This window comes from Oryctolagus cuniculus, chromosome 21 (genome assembly GCF_964237555.1).
Source record: "Oryctolagus cuniculus chromosome 21, mOryCun1.1, whole genome shotgun sequence".
NCBI lineage: Eukaryota > Metazoa > Chordata > Mammalia > Lagomorpha > Leporidae > Oryctolagus > Oryctolagus cuniculus.
The window spans coordinates 25,297,538-25,315,038 of NC_091452.1; the positions used below are offsets into that span (position 1 = coordinate 25,297,538).

Genomic DNA, 17,501 nt, shown 5'->3' on the forward strand with positions numbered 1-17,501 from the left:
CAAGGACTTCAATAGACATTTTTCAAAAGAGGAAATCCAAATGGCCAACAGGCACATGAAAAAATGTTCAAGGTCACTAGCAATCAGGGAAATGCAAATCAAAACCACAATGAGGTTTCACCTCACAACGGTTAGAATGGCTCACATACAGAAATCTACCAACAACAGATGCTGGCGAGGATGTGGGGAAAAAGGGACACTAACCCACTGTTGGTGGGAATGCAAACTGGTCAAGCCACTATGGAAGTCAGTCTGGAGATTCCTCAGAAACCTGAAGATAACCCTACCGTTCGACCCAGCCATCCCACTCCTTGGAATTTACCCAAAGGAATTTAAATTGGCAAACAAAAAAGCGGTCTGCACCCTAATGTTTATTGCAGTTCAATTCACAATAGCCAAGACCTGGAACCAACCTAAATGCCCATCAACGGTAGACTGGATAAAGAAATTATGGGATATGTATTCTTTAGAATACTATACCGCAGTAAGAAACAACGAAATCCAGTCATTTGCAACAAAATGGAGGAATCTGGAACACATCATGCTGAGTGAAGTAAGCCAGTCCCAAAGGGACAAATACCATATGTTCTCCCTGATCGGTGACAACTGACTGAACACCAAAAAGGAAACCTCCTGAAGTGAAATGGACACTATGAGAAATGGTGACTTGATCAGCATAGCCCTGACTGTTAATGAACAACTTAATACATTATCCCTCTTAGTAGTTTTTTTGTCTGTTCTACTTAATATGACTGGTTTCATTCTGTAATTAATACACAGTTATTCTTAAGTGTTGAAATTTAACTGAAATGTGATCCCTGTTAAACATAAGAGTGGGAATAAGAGAGGGAAGAGATGTACAATTTGGGACATGCTCAAGCTGACTTGCCCCAAATGGTAGAGTTAGAAACATACCAGGGGACTCCAATTCAATCCCATCAAGGTGGCATGTACCAATGCCATCTCACTAGTCCAAGTGATCAATTTCAGTTCACAATTGATCATAATGAAAGGACTAAGAGTCAAAGGGAGCACATAAACAAGTCTAGTACCTGCTAATACTAACCGATAGAATAAATAAAGGGGAGAGTGATCCAACATGGGAAGCGAGATACTCAGCAGACTCATAGAATGGCAGATGTCCTAAACAGCACTCTGGCCTCAGAATCAGCCCTAAAGGCACTCGGATCTGGCTGAAAAGCCCATGAGAGTATTTCAGGCATGGAAAGCCAAGACACTCCGGCAAAAAACAAAACAAAAACAAAAACAAAACAAAAAAAAAACAACCACCACCACCACCACCTCAATGAAAGATCTCTGTGAGTGAGATCCCAGTGGAAAGAACAGATCTTCAAAGAAGGAGGTACCTTTCTCTGAAGGGAGGAGAGAACCTCCACTTTGACTATGACCTTGTCTAAACAAGATAAGAGTCGGAGAACTCAAGGGGCTTCCATAGTCTTGGAAACTCATGACTGGTGCATAGGGAGATTACTGATGCCATAAACAGGAGTGTCAATTTGTAAAGTCAACAACAGGAGTCACTGTGCACTTACTCCTCATGTAGGATCTCTGTCCTTAATGTGCTGTACATTGAGACTTAATGCTATAACAAGTACTCAAACAGTATATTTCACTTTGTGTTTCTATGGGGGTGCAAACTGTTGAAATCTTTACTTAATGTATACTAAACTGATCTTCCAAAAAAAAAAAAAGAAATTATCAATTCCCAACTTGACTCTCACTGGGATTAAACATGATAATAGGTCTGATCTGATTTCATCATCATTTAAAAAATCATCTATTATTTTTCACTTTATGTTTCTGTGTGGGAGCAAACTGTTGAAATCTTTACTTAATGTATACTAAGCTGATCTTCTGTATATTAAGAGAATCGAAAATGACTCTTGATGTGAATGGAAGGGGAGAGGGAGTGGGAACGGGGAGGGTTGCGGGTGGGAGGGACGTTATGGGGGGAAGCCATTGTAATCCATAAGCCGTACTTTGGAAATTTATATTCATTAAATAAAAGTTAAAAAAAAAAGAATTCCAGAAGACTTAGCCAAGAGTCTGAGTCCAGCCTTCAGCCGTCCATGGGACTTGATATAACTCTGGGTGTTTCTGAACACAGGATCCATGCTGTGCCCGTGAAGCAATGCTGTCAGGAAGGAGGACTCTGAACGTTGTTATTCTGAGTGTTCTCATGCCATGTTGCCTGTGGTCAGCCTTGTATTCCTATATATTCCTCTACTGCCTTCTAAGAAAGTATTGGGCACTTGTCTTATTCTAGCAGAAATGGACAATTCCTATATGATTTTTCAATCTTGGAAATGTACTGGTAAAGTTACTTGGTCTCTCAAACAGCTATTGTCAAGTAATTAATGTAGGTTTTGGACAACAGTAGGTATATACTCATCAGACAGTAGGTCATGTTATGAGGAATGGGCACATCACCAGTTGTGAACATTTTCATAGATCTTTTGTCCATGAAGGTCGAGACACTGTTGATCCAAGCCCTCCATAGCCAGCTCTGAGGTTGAGCAGCTGTCTGCACCCACCTGCTCTCTCACTACATCATACAGCTGTCCCTGGAGCCCACTGGGTCCACCCCCAAGAACCTGGTACCCCCAAGACACTAAGTACAAAAGGCAGTGTTTTGTGTGTCTAATGCTATGCCACTGTCAGTACCCAGAAAGCACAGTGGTCAGTGACCCCCATAGGTCCAACACTGATGCTTCATGCTCTCACATGAGGATTTCCGTCTTTTCAAAACATCGACACCTTCAACTCAACCCAAATCTTCAGTTTTCTTCTGTTATCAGATACCGGACATACAGTGGCTCAGCCTTGGCTTTTGCAGTCACTTGCAGAATTAACTGGTGAATGGAAGATCCATCTCTCTCCCCCTTCCTCCCTCCCTCCCTCTTTCTCCCTAACTCAAACTTTCAAATAAATAAATAGATCTTTGAAAATGGTACACATATGGAATTCCAGCATCTCAACCAGGGGGCCTGGGATCAAGTCCTGCTCTGCCCCTGACCCAGCTTCCTGCACATGGCCTGGGGGCCGCAGGTGCTGCCCAAACACTTGGGTTCCTGTCACTCATGTTGAAGCCCTGAGTGTAGCTGTGGGCTCCTGGCTTCAGCCTGGCTCAGCCCTGTTTTGGATATTTGGAGTGAACCACAGATCAGAGGATCTCTCTCTCTCTCTCTCTCTCTCTCTCTCTCTCTCTCTCTCTCTTCTCCCTTGCTCTCCCTCTCACTACTCTCTCTCCCTCCTTCCATTGCACTTTGCAATAAATAATTAAATACCTGCTGACAACTTACTTTGTGCCCTATGTGTAGGTCAGATACAGGGAGTTAGAAGCACAGTAGCTACACAGATTATCAGGTCCCAGCTTCTACAATCAGGCTGTGAGTGTGTGAATGGGCACAGTGACTGGTGAGCTGCAGAGTATCTGTGGTCCTCAGGTCTCTGGGTCATGGGGAAGTGTATGCACTGTCACCAGTAGGGGGCGCTGTGAGACTGTCCTGTGTTACCTTTGCTCACTCCTGGGGATGCAGCAGCTGTTCCCTTGAAACTTGGTAGAGTGTCCTGAGCAAGAACCTTTGTGCTGTCTCACAGGTGCTTCCTCTCCCTCAAGGCATCCCCAGGGAGGGCAACAAACCCTCATCCTCCTCAGTCAGCAGTGGGAGCTGAGCCCCAGCACCAGGGCTCAGGGAGGGGCGGGGCAGGCACTGGGCGGGGCCTCACTTGCATGTGCAGCCCTCCTCTGGCACAGGCTGGGGAAGAAAAGGAGGCCTGGGGCAGCACAGCCCACTGTGGGCATCAGGGGCTGTGACCACCATGGCCTGGGCTCCTCTGCTCCTGCTGCTCCTCTCCTACTGCACAGGTAGGGATGGCCCTGGGGACCAGGTCCCAGCCTGGCTCAGACCCCTTGCTCAGAGCCCTGAGGGACGTGAGCCTGACCTCTGCCCCCTCCCCGTGTGTCTGTGTCTGCAGGTTCCCTCTCCCAGCCTGTGCTGACTCAGCCGCCCTCCCTGTCTGCGTCTCTGGACACAACAGCCAGACTCACCTGCACCCTGAGCACTGGCTACAGTGTTGGCAGCTTTGGTGTACTTTGGCTCCAGCAGGTGCCAGGGAGGCCTCCCAGGTATCTGCTAGCCTACCACACAGATGATATGAAACACCAGGGCTCCGGGGTCCCCAGCCGCTTCTCTGGATCCAAGGACACATCAGAGAATTCGTTTGTCCTGAGCATCTCTGGGCTGCAGCCCGAGGACGAGGCCGACTATTACTGTGCTACAGCTCACAGTAGCGAGGGCAGCGCTACTTCCTCACAGTGCTGCAGACGACGAGGAAGTGAGACAGAAACCCTGCACCACAGACCTCGGCTCTGGGGCTCTTTACAGAGATCAGAGTCTGTGGAGACCCCTGAGGACACACTTCTCTGTAGAGCAGGCTCTGCTCAGGCAGGTGGAAAGGGACACACCCAGGTTATACCTACTGTGAGGCACACAGGGAAAGTCATCACAGTGTGGACCTTTGTCAGGAAAGAGACCCACGTGATCAGTGCATTGGGAATATCAGGTCTCGTGCACCTATGTGGCCAGCAGGGTGCGCTGCAGCATTAAGGCCTGCAGGGAGGAGGGACTCTGATTTCCGAATTGTGAACAGAGGACATGATGACGTCATACAAGCAGAAAGGGAATGTTAGTTGAGCACCTTTCATGAAGAGAAGAGAAAAACTTCTGGTTTACGAATGGATGTTGTCTGGATTAAGTAGGCTGTATCCTGTTTCTCCAAACAACTAAAGAAGGCTCTGTCCCCACCTTACCTTCACTCCAAAAAGCTTTGTGCAGAACATGCGTGGGTGACATCACACCTGCAGTTCCTGGGCTGATCTCACAGGTGCATGAGCACACAGGGCACCACTGGACTCACACCTCCTTCCTGTGGATGACAGTCATAATGGAAATTGAATTTTACAAATATTTTCATACGCAAAGCTGTAGTCCGATAGGTACAGCCTACATAGCACCCACTGAGACCCCTAACTGCAGGTCCCATGGCAGTTGGGTGGACAGAGACATGTGGCAGGACCTCAGCCCTGGAAGAGCATGGGACTTGGCACTGTCCCCTGAGAGTCCAGGGAGGGCCCCATGATGATCCTGGCCAGGGGCTCTGTCCAGGGCTCACTGTCCCAGCTGCTGTCCTCCTAGAGCCCCTGGGCTTGCCCATCACAGGATTCGCTGGGGGCCTCCTCCCAGCACCAGCTCTCAGGGGCAGGTCCACAATTAGGTGAGAAAGAGCTCACACAGCCAAGTGCAGAGGAGCAGGTTTGCAAGAAGGGCCCGGCTCTCCCCAGGAGAGGAGGAAACTCAGGAGAGGTGGGCCTTTGAGCCTCCTCTAGGGGGTGGCAGGGAGCAGCACTCACAGGTGCATCCCCACAGCCCCCTCCTCCTCTCACCTGCTCCCCATTCTCTTCTCTCCAGAGCTCAGCTGGTGCAGACTCAGAGCTGCTGGAGAGACCTGCACAGCCCAGGGCCTCCCTGGAGGCAGTGTCCCCAAACTCATCACTGCTGGCTCCTACACTGCAGGAGAGTGTGTGTCCACGTGTCCAGGGTGGGATATGAGAGCTGCAGGCCTCAAGCTTCAGAAGGGGAAATATCGCCTCCCAGTGCAACAGGAAGGAGGAGAATGAGGAGTCAGAAGTGGCCCCAAGCCTCTGCGCTCCACTCTCCCAACACCACTCTGTGTGCAAATCACTCTGGAATGGATGCCTGGGATTGACAATGTTGATTTTTGAGGGGTTTTTCTCTATTTCCACTATTTCTCTGTTTCTTCCAAGAAAGAGACCCTAGTATGAGGATCAGGTCCTGTGGGTTTGTGAGAGGCCCCAGGCTGTCCTAGGGATATGGGAGAGAGAGGCTCTCCTGGAGACCTTCAGGGAGGTGGCAGCTCTGTCTTCCCCTGGGCTCCCCGGGCCTCCCCAGCACAGGGTGACTGCACAGAGCCCTGTCTCGCTGCTACACACAAGGACAGGGCTGAGCTGTGAGTGAGCACTGTGTGTGCTCTTGAGGATGATTAAAAATAAGGGCCTGGGTTAACATGATGGAGCCTGCGTTACTACCAAACACGTATGTGGTGGCCACCCCTGGGGATGTGGCTGTGACTGCAGAATCTCTCATCTGGGACACACACACTGCTGGCTGGTGTAACTGCTAAGGAAGCCTTCATTTTCCATGTCTTTCATTTTCTATTTCGCTGGGACTGGTGGATGCAGACGGTCCCCGTTCTGGCCCTGGGAGGCTGCTCAGCCAGGTCCTCAGAGCCTCACTCTGCCCTCTTCCCCTTTTCTGTCTGCTTTTGGGTTCTGCCCTGCACCTGCCCTGACGTCTCATGATGTGTCACAGGGATCACTGAATCTCTCTGTAGATCCAGGTCCATCAGTCACTGTTTATCGAGTGCAATACTTTCTGGGAATTTGCTGGAGGAACTCACAGGTTTGTGAGACTCATCACAGGGAACCTGCATCTAGAAATTTAGAATCAGAGCAGCTCAGAGTCCTCCTTACTAACATCATAGCGGAGAGGACAGATCATTGCTTTGAGGTGTTGGTTCCCTCTGGGTTCATATACCTTTGTCATGTGTCACCAAGCAGGGGAGAGTCAATGTCTTTGGTATTTGTTAGATTTATTTATCTATTTAATTGAAAGAGTGAGAGAGAGGGAAATCAGAGAGAGACATAGAATATCTTCCATGTGCTGGTTCAATCCCCAAATGGCCACAACAACTGCAGGAGCCCAGACTCCATCCGTGTCTCCTACATGGGAAGCAAAGCAGGGGCATAAATTGCTGGGACATCTTCTGCCACTTCCCAGGCACATGGGCAGGAAGCTGGATTGGAATTGCTACAGTCAGTACTCGAACCCGCACCCTTTGGAATGTTGTCGTCACAGACGGTGGCTTAACCTGCTGTACTACTCTGGCAGCCCTCACACACAGTGGTTTAACCCTCTGGACCACAATGTAGCCTGCCGTGATGTCTTTTAAAATTTTATTTACTTACTTAAAAGGCAACGTGACAGAGAAGATGACTGAGGGTTTTTCCACCCACTGATTCTTTTCCCAAATGCCCACATTACCAGGGCTGGGCCATGCTGAAGATGGGGACCAGAAACTCCATCTGGAGCTCCTGCATGACTGGCCAGGAACCAAGTGCCCCAGGAGCCATCATCCTCTGCCTTGCTGTGTGCAGAGAGCAGGAAGCTGGAACAGAAGGGGGAGCCAGGACTCTACCCCAGCCAATTCAATGGGTTATGGGCATCCAAGTGGTGTTTAAAACAATGCTCCCTAGCCCTTGTGGAGGACTTTACAATACCTTTTATACAGATGCTGGCATAGTTTCCTCGGTAAATGAATGAAAATTTTCCCATCATACATCAGTTTCAATGACTTTCTGTACCCCATGGGCCATGAAGGCCCGCACGAGCCCATTTTAGTTCTGTACCTCATCCCAGGCCCACAGGAGGACAGCATGTCCCATTGCCAGTGGGCTGCAGAGTTTCCCTTCCATCTACCTCATTCCTGCCACCTCGCTCTCCAGAATAGAAACACCGGCTCTCAGGGCAGAGTTTGTGTAAGATCTCTAGGGGGACAGCAGTGATGTGCAGCAGGTGCACACACCACAGCTTCCAGTCTACATCAACTCCATTTTCCCACATTTGCCAGGGGACCCAGTTGTGTACATTCTCCCCAAATTTGTTTTCAAGTTCATTGGATCAGAGACTCAACAGTCTTCCACCATGGAACTGAGTACTTTATTTAATCAAAGGGTTTTGACCACATGGATTATCAGGTCCCAGCTTCTACATCAGGCCGTGGGTGAGTGAATGGACACAGTGACTGGGGAGCTGCAGAATTTCTGTTGTCCTCAGGTCTCTGGGTCATGGGGAAGTGTATGCATCACCACCAGCAGGGGGCGCTGTGAGTCTGCTGTGTGGACCCTGTGCTCACTGATGGGGATGCAGCCCCTGTGCCCTCTGTGACGTGACAGAGTCCCCTGAGCAAGGACCGTTGTCTTGTCTCACAGGTGCTTCGTCTCCCCCAAGGCGTCACCAAGGATGATAACAAACTCTCATCCCCCTCAGTCTGCAGTGGGAGCAGAGCCCAGCACCAGAGCTCAGGCAGGGGCTCTTCCTTCTGTTGGTTCACTCCCCAAATGGCAGTAGTCAGGAGTGGGAACCAGGCCCCACGGTGAGCGTGGTCAGGGCTCAGCCAGGAGGACCTGTCTCCAGGACTCTGTTTCCTGAGTGTTTCCCCCGCTGTGCTCCAAGCTCCTTGAGAGCAGGGAGCTTCTCTCCTGTGGTTGTTCCTGCTGCATCCACAGAGCCCAGACACTGCCCGGCTCAGGGGAAAACCAACAGCCCAGGTCACTGAACGTGTGAATTCAAATAAATTGGGATCCCAGTTCCCACACAGAACTAAAGCCAGATAGTGATCCCTTCTATTGCACATTGTGAGTCTGGGATTCTGAATGACTGAGGAGCAGATTTTGAATCATAAATCTGTTGCTAGCACTGAGAACAAAAGAGGAGCATGGATTCAGCCAATGGGAAGCAGACCACTAGGCTGTATTAAGCAGGAAGTCAGGAATCTAGCATCTGTGTGTGTGAGATGGACCCGAACAGCAGCATCTATGTGGAATATCCAGAAACCCAGCATCTTGCACTGCAAAATCCTGCTCACACCCCGGTAAGAGTCCAGGTGTTCCCAGTCCTGCCCACAGGGAAAGCTCTTAGGAGAATTCTCTCTTCAGGTCCAAATGGGTTCCCTGACCTGAATACAGGGGGGCAGTAAAACCTTCACGGACACCCTAAGGGAAACCCCTCTACTCTGCCCAGTGCCAGCAAATCTGGGGAGGAATTTGCTAATTTTCACCCAACAAACCCTTCCTCCAGGCCTCTCCATCCTTTGTCCTAGAGAAGGGGAGGTGGGTACACAGACTCCCTTCAAAACCAGGAATTAAACAGACTGTGTGCTCAGCTCTCTGCTCTCTGCTGAGCCACCCGCCTGGCCTGCCCAGGTGAATTCTCTCCATATAACCTCGCTCTCCCCCAGCCTGAGTGACTGGGCGCTCTCTGTCTGTCCCGTCCATTCTGAAATACACCCTATCCCCAATAAAACCTTATCACTTCACTCTCTGTCTCATGGTAGAATTCTTTCTTGCATGAAGACAAGAACCCAACGGTTCCACAGCCTTTTCTCTGGTGACATTTCTGGTGACCACAGAGGTCCCCACGCACAAAGGATCCACCAAGAAATCCAGGAGGAAATTCACAGAGGGGTCAGAAAGGGATTGAAAGAAAACTCCATCCAGGTCAGTATACCCACCCTCAGGGATCTCATGGGTTCCTGAGAATGGAGACAGAAAGTGCAGAGCTGCAAAAACCAGCTGGCTCTAGGACTTCCTGACCATGGGAACTTTTGTGCCTTTCTGCCACCAGGGGGCGCTGTGGGACAAACTTCGGATTCCTACACAGCTGCTCCTTCCTTCACCACCATTCACACAAAGGTGCCCTGATTTGGGGGTTGGGCAACGTCCTCACTGATGGGGCCTCAGCATCTGTGTCCCCTCAGGCCTGGCAGAGTCCCTGGGCAAAGGTCCTTTGTCTTATGTCACAGGTGCTTCCTCTCAAGGCCCCCAGGGAATGAAGGAAATGTTGACTTTACTCTGCCTGCAATAGGAGCAGAGCCAGGCACCAGGCCTCAGGGAGGGGCGGGGCAGGCACTGGGCGGGGCCTCATTTGCATGTGCAGCCCCTCCTCTGGCACAGACTGGGGAAGAAAAGGAGGCCTGGGGCAGAGCAGCCCACTGTGGGCGTCAGGGGCTGTGACCACCATGGCCTGGGCTCCTCTGCTCCTGCTGCTCCTCTCTCACTGCACAGGTAGGGACGGCCCTGGGGACCAGGTCCCAGCCTGGCTCAGACCCCTTGCTCAGAGCCCTGAGGGACGTGAGCCTGACCTCTGCCCCCTCCCCGTGTGTCTGTGTCTGCAGGTTCCCTCTCCCAGCCTGTGCTGACTCAGCCGCCCTCCCTGTCTGCGTCTCTGGACACAACGGCCAGACTCACCTGCACCCTGAGCACTGGCTACAGTGTTGGCAGCTTTGGTGTACTTTGGCTCCAGCAAGTGCCAGGGGGGCCTTCCAGGTATCTCCTGACCTACCGCACAGATGAAGAGAAACACCAGGGCTCTGGGGTCCCCACCCGCTTCTCTGGATCAAAAGACACCTCAGAGAATTCGTTTGTCCTGAGCATCTCTGGGCTGCAGCCCGAGGACGAGGCCGACTATTACTGTGCTACAGCTCATGGTAGTGAGAGCAGCCTCCATGCACACAGTGCTTCAGACGATGAGGAAGTGAGACAAAAACCCCGGTTCCTCAGTCATGGGCTCTGAGCATCTTTAGTGGTGAATATCTGTGGAGACCTTTGAGTGCAAGTTCAGTGCAGCAAGCTGTGCCCAGGACCAGGGGCCAGTGACACACACAGGTGCAGCCTGAACCTGAGCCACCTAGGGCATCTGGGGAAGGCAGAGACAGAGGAGGTCTCAGAGCCCAGGGCACAGCCCTGTGCATTCTGCAATAAGCTGGGACACGGATGAGATATGAAAATGCAAACCTCGGACTCCAGTGCTGAGACGATGTTCATGTTCAAGTTGTGTGACAGAGACCCCCCAAGAGCTGTCACTAAGTCCTTTTAATAGTGAACGTCTAATGCTATAGAAACAAATGGAAAAGATGTGCAAGTACAACATATAAGGCATACATGGAAACCAGGTGTAAATTATGAAAGTGCATTTTTTGAAAGTGACATAAAAAAGAAAAATTCTCATAGAAATAAAAACAAAGTTAATACTTAAAATGAAATTCAGACATGTGGAGATTCAATGACACAGCAGGGCAGGAAGTGAAGGTCGCACAAATTTGAGATAGCAACAGCAAAACACAATCTATCTCTGTCTGAGCTGGAGGAGGTGGAACGGAAAACAAAATTCCATGTTTGTTCAAAGGGAAAAAGAGCTGCTGAACATTCTGGGGGAATTCTCCAGGTCATTCCCATTCTGTGGTTCATTCACCAGGGGGCGCTGTGGATCCATGCAGCAGTGACAGTGTTTGATGCAGATTCAAACTGGTGCTGGATTCTGGCCTTAGAATCAGCCCTTAAGGCATTTGGATCTGGCTAAAAAGCCCATGAGAGCATTTCAGGCATGGGAAGCCAAGACACTGTGGCAAAAATGACCTCAATGAAAGATCTCTGTGAGCCAGATTATGGTAGAAAGAAGGGGCCATCAAAGAAGGAGGTACCTTTCTCTGAGAGGAGGAGAGAACTTCCACTCTGATTATGGCCTTGGCTAAATAAGATCCGAGTTTATGGACTCAAGAGTCTTCCATAGCCTTGGCAGCTCATGACAAGAGCCTCGGGTGATTACTGACGTCATAAATAAGAGTGTCAATTGTTAAATCAACAACAGAAGTCACTGTGCACTTGCTCCCCAAGTAGGACCTCTGTCCTTAATGTGTTGTGCTATGAGAATTAATGGTAAAACTAGTCTTCACATGGTACTTTATACTTTGTGTGTCTGTGTGGGTGCAAAATGTTGAATCTTTATTTAGTATCAGGTTGATCTTCTGTATAGAAAGATAATTAAAAATAAATCTTAATGAAGATTGGGATGGGAGAGGGAGTAGATGGGATGATTTGTGGGTGGGAGGGTGGTTATGGAGGAAAGAACCGCTATAATCCAAAAGTTGTTTTTTGAAATTTAGACTTATTCAATAAAAGTTTTCTTTAAAAAATTAAAAAAAAACTGTTGCTCGTTATAGGGTCCTGGACATAAGCTAAATGACAACAGGGAGAAGCCATAGCAGGTGCTTCCTCCCCAGAGATCCAGGCAGCACTCCCAGCCTCTCCAGCCTCACTGATAACTCACAGCTCCCTGGCTGTGGACTGAGAATTGGCTGCAGGTGGTGACGGAGGGGGAGGGGAGGTCTTAGGCAGTGTGACCCTGGCTGCTCCTCTCCCTCTACTCTGACCTCACTGAATCTCCTACTTCCTGTTCCTGGGTTGCTCCTCACTCCCAGTGAATCCAGGGCGCCCCTCCCAAGGGGGGTCATTCTTCCAGCGCTCCCAACCCTGTTCCCTGTGGGCTCAGCTGTGAGGGGCTTAGGATTACAAGGCAGCCTGGCATCCTCAGCCACCAGCAGGTGTGCTCAGGGCCGACTGGCACAGTGGCTGGCTATGATCATGTCTCCTCCTGTGTGTATTCACTGCGGGTGCGGTGGGTGTCTGAGACTGTGTTCCATGAGGATGCCCTGTCAAGTGGGTGGAGCCACATGCTGCTCCCACTGAGGAGGCAAAGAGAACACGGAGCCAGGGATGAGGTGGGGGCTACCCTGAGTAGTGGCCCGGGACTCCCCCAAAGGACACCCAGCCATGGGGGCTGCACATGGTGTCAAAATGGGGCATGGGTGCTCAGAGCAAGAGGAGCAGATTTGCATGAAGGACGTCTCAGGCTCCTCAGGGCCAGGGCGGGGATAAGAGCCCTGCAGAGCTTTGGCCTTGGCTGAGCCCTGGGGAGTCTGCACCATGGTCTGCACCCTGCTCCTCCTCTTCCTCACTCTCAGTGCACAGGTCAGGAGGGGCCTCACATCAAGACCCCCGGGTCACCTAACTCCCCCACCTCCTGGGAGCAATGCCCCCACCCCGTGCTTCCTCAGGGTAATGGTGTCTGTGCTTTCAGGGTCCCTGTCCCAGCCTGTGCTGACTCAGTCGCCCTCTGCGTCTGCTACCCTGGGAGCCTCGGCCAAGCTCACCTGCACCCTGAACAGTGTCCACAAGACCTACTATATTGAATGGCATCAGCGGCAGTCAGGGGAGTCCCCTCGGTACCTGATGTGGCTTAAGAGTGATGGAAGCGGCCGGCGCCACGGCTCCCTAGGCTAATCCTCCGCCTTGCGGCGCCGGCACACCGGGTTCTACTCCTGGTCGGGGCGCCGGATTCTGTCCCGGTTGCCCCTTTTCCAGGCCAGCTCTCTGCTGTGGCCAGGGAGTGCGGTGGAGGATGGCCCAAGTACTTGGGACCTGCACCCCATGGGAGACCAGGATAAGTACCTGGCTCCTGCCATCGCATCAGCGCTGTGCACTGGCCGCATTGCGCCGGCCGTGGCGGCCATTGGAGGGTGAACCAACAGCAAAGGAAGACCTTTCTCTCTGTCTCTCTCTCTCTCACTGTCCACTCCGCCTGTCAAAAAAAAAAAAGAAAGAAAGAAAAAAAAAAAGAGTGATGGAAGCTACACCAAGGGGACGGGGTCCCTGATCGTTTCTCGGGCTCCTGCTCTGGGGCTGACCACTGCTTGATCATCTCCAGCATCCAGGCTGAGGACGAAGCGGACTACATCTGTGGTGTACCTGTTAGCAATGTGTACACACAGTGACCCAGCTGAACGAGGAAGTGGGACAAAAACCCCCTTCTTTGTTCTCTGATCAAGGCTGTCGCATGGTCTCTGACTGCTGAGGTCCTGAACACTCAGAAATCATCATGTTTTCTTTCTTTCTTTCTTTCTTTCTTTCTTCCTTTCTTTCTTTCTTTCTCTCTTTCTCTCTTTCTCTCTCTCTTTCTCTCTTTCTCTCTTTCTTTCTCTCTCTCTTTCTCTCTCTCTCTCTCTCTCTCTCTTTCTCTCTTTCTCTCTTTCTCTCTCTCTTTCTTTCTTTCTTTGCTATTTGTACATTGCAAGGAGAGTGCAAGAAGGCTCATAATTGCTGTCCAGAGGTTTCTGGGAAGACTCAGAGCCAGACACCCACAGAGGGCACACAGCAGTCATGATAGTGAAGTCATGTAACAGATCCTGGCTCACGTGGGCGACCACACTGTTAGTCCGTGGGCATCAGATGAGTTTTCCAGGTGCTCCCACGTCCAGATGAGGCTCAGGGTGACCTTCACTGCTGCTTCCTCCAGATCCATTTCCATGGCCTCATCTAGAACAGCCTAAGGATGCTCTGACATAAGACACTAGAATACTACCAACAGGGTAGGAAGAACCCCTGCAACAATGGAGACAGAGCTCAGGAACAGGTGTGCTTATGGAGGCAACTCCTTCAAGCCTCTTCTGCTTTCCAAATTCTCACTGTCTTCTGTGCCTGATTTGGGTGCAAGGGGCAATAAGAGAAATTGTTTCCTTGCAGGAGGAACTTTATCCATGCAGGAGAAGATGGAAAATGACATGCAATACATTTTTCAGAAAATGGAAAGTGAAATAGAGGAGTCACCATAAAGTCAGCCCTGCAGTTCGCTTCCTGAAGAGTGGATCTTGTCGCTTCATTCATTCTGACGCTTCGTGTGTTTGTGTAGTGGAATATCACTCTGATTCAGTTTAGCATTGCTCAGATCCATGATGATAAATACATCTCTTTGTTTCACTCAAAACTGATTCTGAACCAGACCTGTTCATCCATCCACTGAATGTCTGCACCGCACGTTAGGGGCTTCTCTCTCTTTGTCATCATCTGAAAATTTCTTTTTTCTTCTTCTCATCCCTCATCTCGCCCAGAGACCCTGCAGCAGGGACACCTGGCAGGGATTCCAAAAGGGGGCGGGGTTTGGGCCAGCTCCACCCCCACAGGTCATGGATTGGATTCAGCCTCAGAATCTCTCTTTGCCAAGAGCTCCCAGGTGGGCCTTCAGCCATGGAATCTATTTTTTTAAACCACAATGCACTCAACAACTTATCTCTCAAACATTAGAGGTTACAGTTGAATTTGCTTCCATAGAGGTTGTACATTTGAATGGAAAAACAAGTGAAACCCACAACTCGCCTTTGGAGTCATTCATGAGCTGAGGGGCATGGACAGGACACTGTCAACAGCAGCCCAGAATGCACAGTGTCCACCTACTCTGCCCCTCCAGAAGACTCTGCTGTGTGGAGTACAGGATCATCTTCCATCCCCTGCCCAGCAGAAGCAGGAGTGGCCCAGTGCCCAGTGGTTTCATGTCAGTGGGGTCCAGTGTACACCTGAGCCCCGTCCTCACCAGGCATCAGCAGCCTGAGCACAGAGTGCAGTCGGGGACAGTGACAGCCCCAATTCCTTCCCCTCGCCTGTCACTGCTGTGCCCCGTGGGGATCTGAGCTGCAGCCTCCAGCCCTCAGCAATGAGGCTGGGTCAGGAGGAGAAGCTGAGCGAGGCTGCCCTGCAGGAGTGTCCATGGTGTCTGTTGGGCCTGGGGAGGAGCTGAGCCCGAGTCTGTCCTGGGATAAAGCAGTGCTGGGTGGGGAAGGGTGGGAGAGCATAGAGTGGTGGACTTGAACTTGGGTGACAATCCCATAGTGCAGCCTTGTACTCCAGTACATGACTCAGCTTAGGATCCTGATTCCTGCTAATATGCACCACGGAGACACCAACAGATTACAATCCCTGTACTCAGGGCCTTCCTCCTATGGGGTAGACTGGTGTTGAGTTCTGGGCTCCTGGCTTTGGCCTTGGCCAGCTCTGAGTGCTGGGGACCTTTGCATAGTGAGGCTGCAAATGGAGATCGTTTTCTGTCACTCTCTCTCTCTCTCTGTGTCTGTCTTTTATCTTTCACACTCTCATTCAGATAAGTAAAGCATTTAATACAGTACCGGTTATGGAGGAGTGGAAAGAGAAGACACCAGTTCATTAGTCCAGTCCCCTACCTGCTGCAGGGCAGCCACATTAACCACACAGGGAGGTGAATTCCACATCTGTTGCTGTGGATTCGTTCTGAGAGGAGAAGCTTGGTGGGGGCAAGAGGCGTGGAGTCAGGACAGAGACCCCAGGAGTGGGTTAAAGCAGGCCAGACGTGAGCAGCCCGCAGACTTATTTATTTCAATTGGTACAGCAGCTTATATAGTCGAGGCAGCCAATCCAGTCAAGGGGTGGTTTATGCCCTAACCAACCACAGCCTGTTGCCAGGGAGTCTCCTTTGCCATGTGGTTTCTATAGTCATCAACCACAGCCTGTTGCCAGGCAGGCTCCTTTGCCAGTGGCCATCTTGGCATGGCCTTCTCATTCCACCACATTTCCCCCTTTTCATTTATTTTTGAGCAATGGGAGGCATGATTCTTGGCCAAACCATTGTTAACTCCATTTCCATGTGGTCTCTGTATACAGCTGTGCCTGTCTTAGGTTGTCCCCCAGGGGATCTTACCCATCGTTGACTAACAAGTGCTCAAAACGGGAGACCACAGGAGTGCTTGCTCAGATGGGGGTAGGAATGAGGAACAATGGTAATCAGGAATGGCGTGACCGCACGCAGGCTGTGGGCCCTTTGGTTGACCAGAGCTAGTGGGGTATAAAACAGTGTCTATGCGGCTATGGGCAGTTCCTCAGGGCAGGATGATAGGGCATCAGCTTAACAATCGGTAGCAGGTGTGTCGAGTAACAAGGTGAACTCTCAGTCTTGTTCAGCTGGTTCCGGTTGGCTGTCAGTTGCACACTTGATGTTTCTGGCTGTACCCAAATGGGCTGTCCCACATTGTCTGGAAAGACACAAGCATATTCTTGGCCCTTGGTTAGCAGAAGCCTTTTATGGGCGTTGGAATCCATGGCCTGAATTTTGCATCCACTTCAAGATTAAAGGCAAACATGAGGGTGGCATGGGGTCTAGCAGCTGCTCTGAGAGCCTGGGGTGCCTGAGGACTGCCGCAAATGTAGGGATCCTCACTGGGTGCAGATGGGATGACCTCGCATGGGTTATTGCCTCAAGGTCGTCGAAGTTCATCCCACGGGTATATGGGGGGTGGCTGACTAGGCATTGCTGTGTTGTCTGCTGTCATGTCACTTTCACTGTCAGAGCTCTCTCTCCCTAAGTCATCAATTGTTGCCTGTGAGGCAGAGGCCTGGAGTGACAGGCTCTTATCACTCACAGATTCATTATTTTTGGTAATCTGTATGGGTTTCTGAGAGGGGGTATCTTTCCCATGTTTAAGCACTTCAGAGTGGCACGCCATGCCAACTCTAGCCAAAGGAAAGACATGCACAGCACTGCTGCCATAACTAAACAGATTCCTAGCACTTTAGTGGCTGATGGCATCATGCAGGGGTTTCCCTATATTAGAGAAACAGACAGTGGTGTATCTGATCGTAAGTATGTCCTGTGCTTAGTGGGGGGCTTCCTTGATTCGTTAGGTCAAGGTCATATGCCCACACGGTGTCTCCGGAGCATCACCTCTTTTGAGTGAGGAAAGATGACTTGGTTCTGAATCCTGGGATGATCAGTCCCTTATGTGGATCTGACAGGCAAACCGAAAGTAAAAGGGGAGCCGAGAAGTGGCGTTACGCTTCTGGGCGGTGTGTGACTAACCTGGGGTCACTTCGACCGAGGACAAGGACAAGGAAAAGGGTGTAGGAGGGGGTTCTGTGCTCACCCTCACAGAACCGAGCAGCACACAAAACACCCAAGAGCCTTCTTGCCGAAATCAAGGGGGAA

General features: G+C 50.6%; 2 protein-coding genes across 3 annotated transcripts in view; both read left to right on the forward strand.

The window, feature by feature from the left end:
* The window catches only part of LOC108178662 (immunoglobulin lambda-1 light chain), a 353,981-nt gene that overhangs the window by 16,565 nt on the left and 319,915 nt on the right, over positions 1 to 17,501 (forward strand). Inside the window, exons 1-2 of one of the 2 annotated variants that reach the window (XM_070065855.1) lie at positions 9,879 to 9,946; positions 10,057 to 10,387. The exons of the other annotated variant lie outside the window; for it this stretch is intronic. Coding sequence (XP_069921956.1) covers positions 9,901 to 9,946; positions 10,057 to 10,387 — 377 coding nt within the window. The 5' untranslated portion in view covers positions 9,879 to 9,900. Of the gene's footprint in view, positions 1 to 9,878; positions 9,947 to 10,056; positions 10,388 to 17,501 lie in introns of those variants that run through there. 2 annotated transcript variants of the gene reach the window in all.
* LOC108178652 (probable non-functional immunoglobulin lambda variable 5-48) lies at positions 3,813 to 5,701 on the forward strand. The gene is made up of 3 exons (XM_070066287.1): positions 3,813 to 3,889; positions 4,000 to 4,359; positions 5,493 to 5,701. The coding sequence occupies exons 1-3, from the start codon at positions 3,844 to 3,846 to the stop codon at positions 5,699 to 5,701; spliced, it is 615 nt and encodes a 204-aa protein (XP_069922388.1). The 5' UTR covers positions 3,813 to 3,843.

What these genes read in the sequence shown, in the direction of transcription:
- LOC108178652 (XM_070066287.1), top strand. Translation starts at nt 3,844, where the DNA reads ATGGCCTGGGCTCCTCTGCTCCTGCTGCTCCTCTCCTACTGCACAG. An exon ending in GCTCCTCTCCTACTGCACAG is followed by an intron (nt 3,890 to 3,999) that starts GTAGGGATGGCC and finishes CTGTGTCTGCAG; the next exon opens with GTTCCCTCTCCCAGCCTGTG. An exon ending in GTGCTGCAGACGACGAGGAA is followed by an intron (nt 4,360 to 5,492) that starts GTGAGACAGAAA and finishes TCTTCTCTCCAG; the next exon opens with AGCTCAGCTGGTGCAGACTC.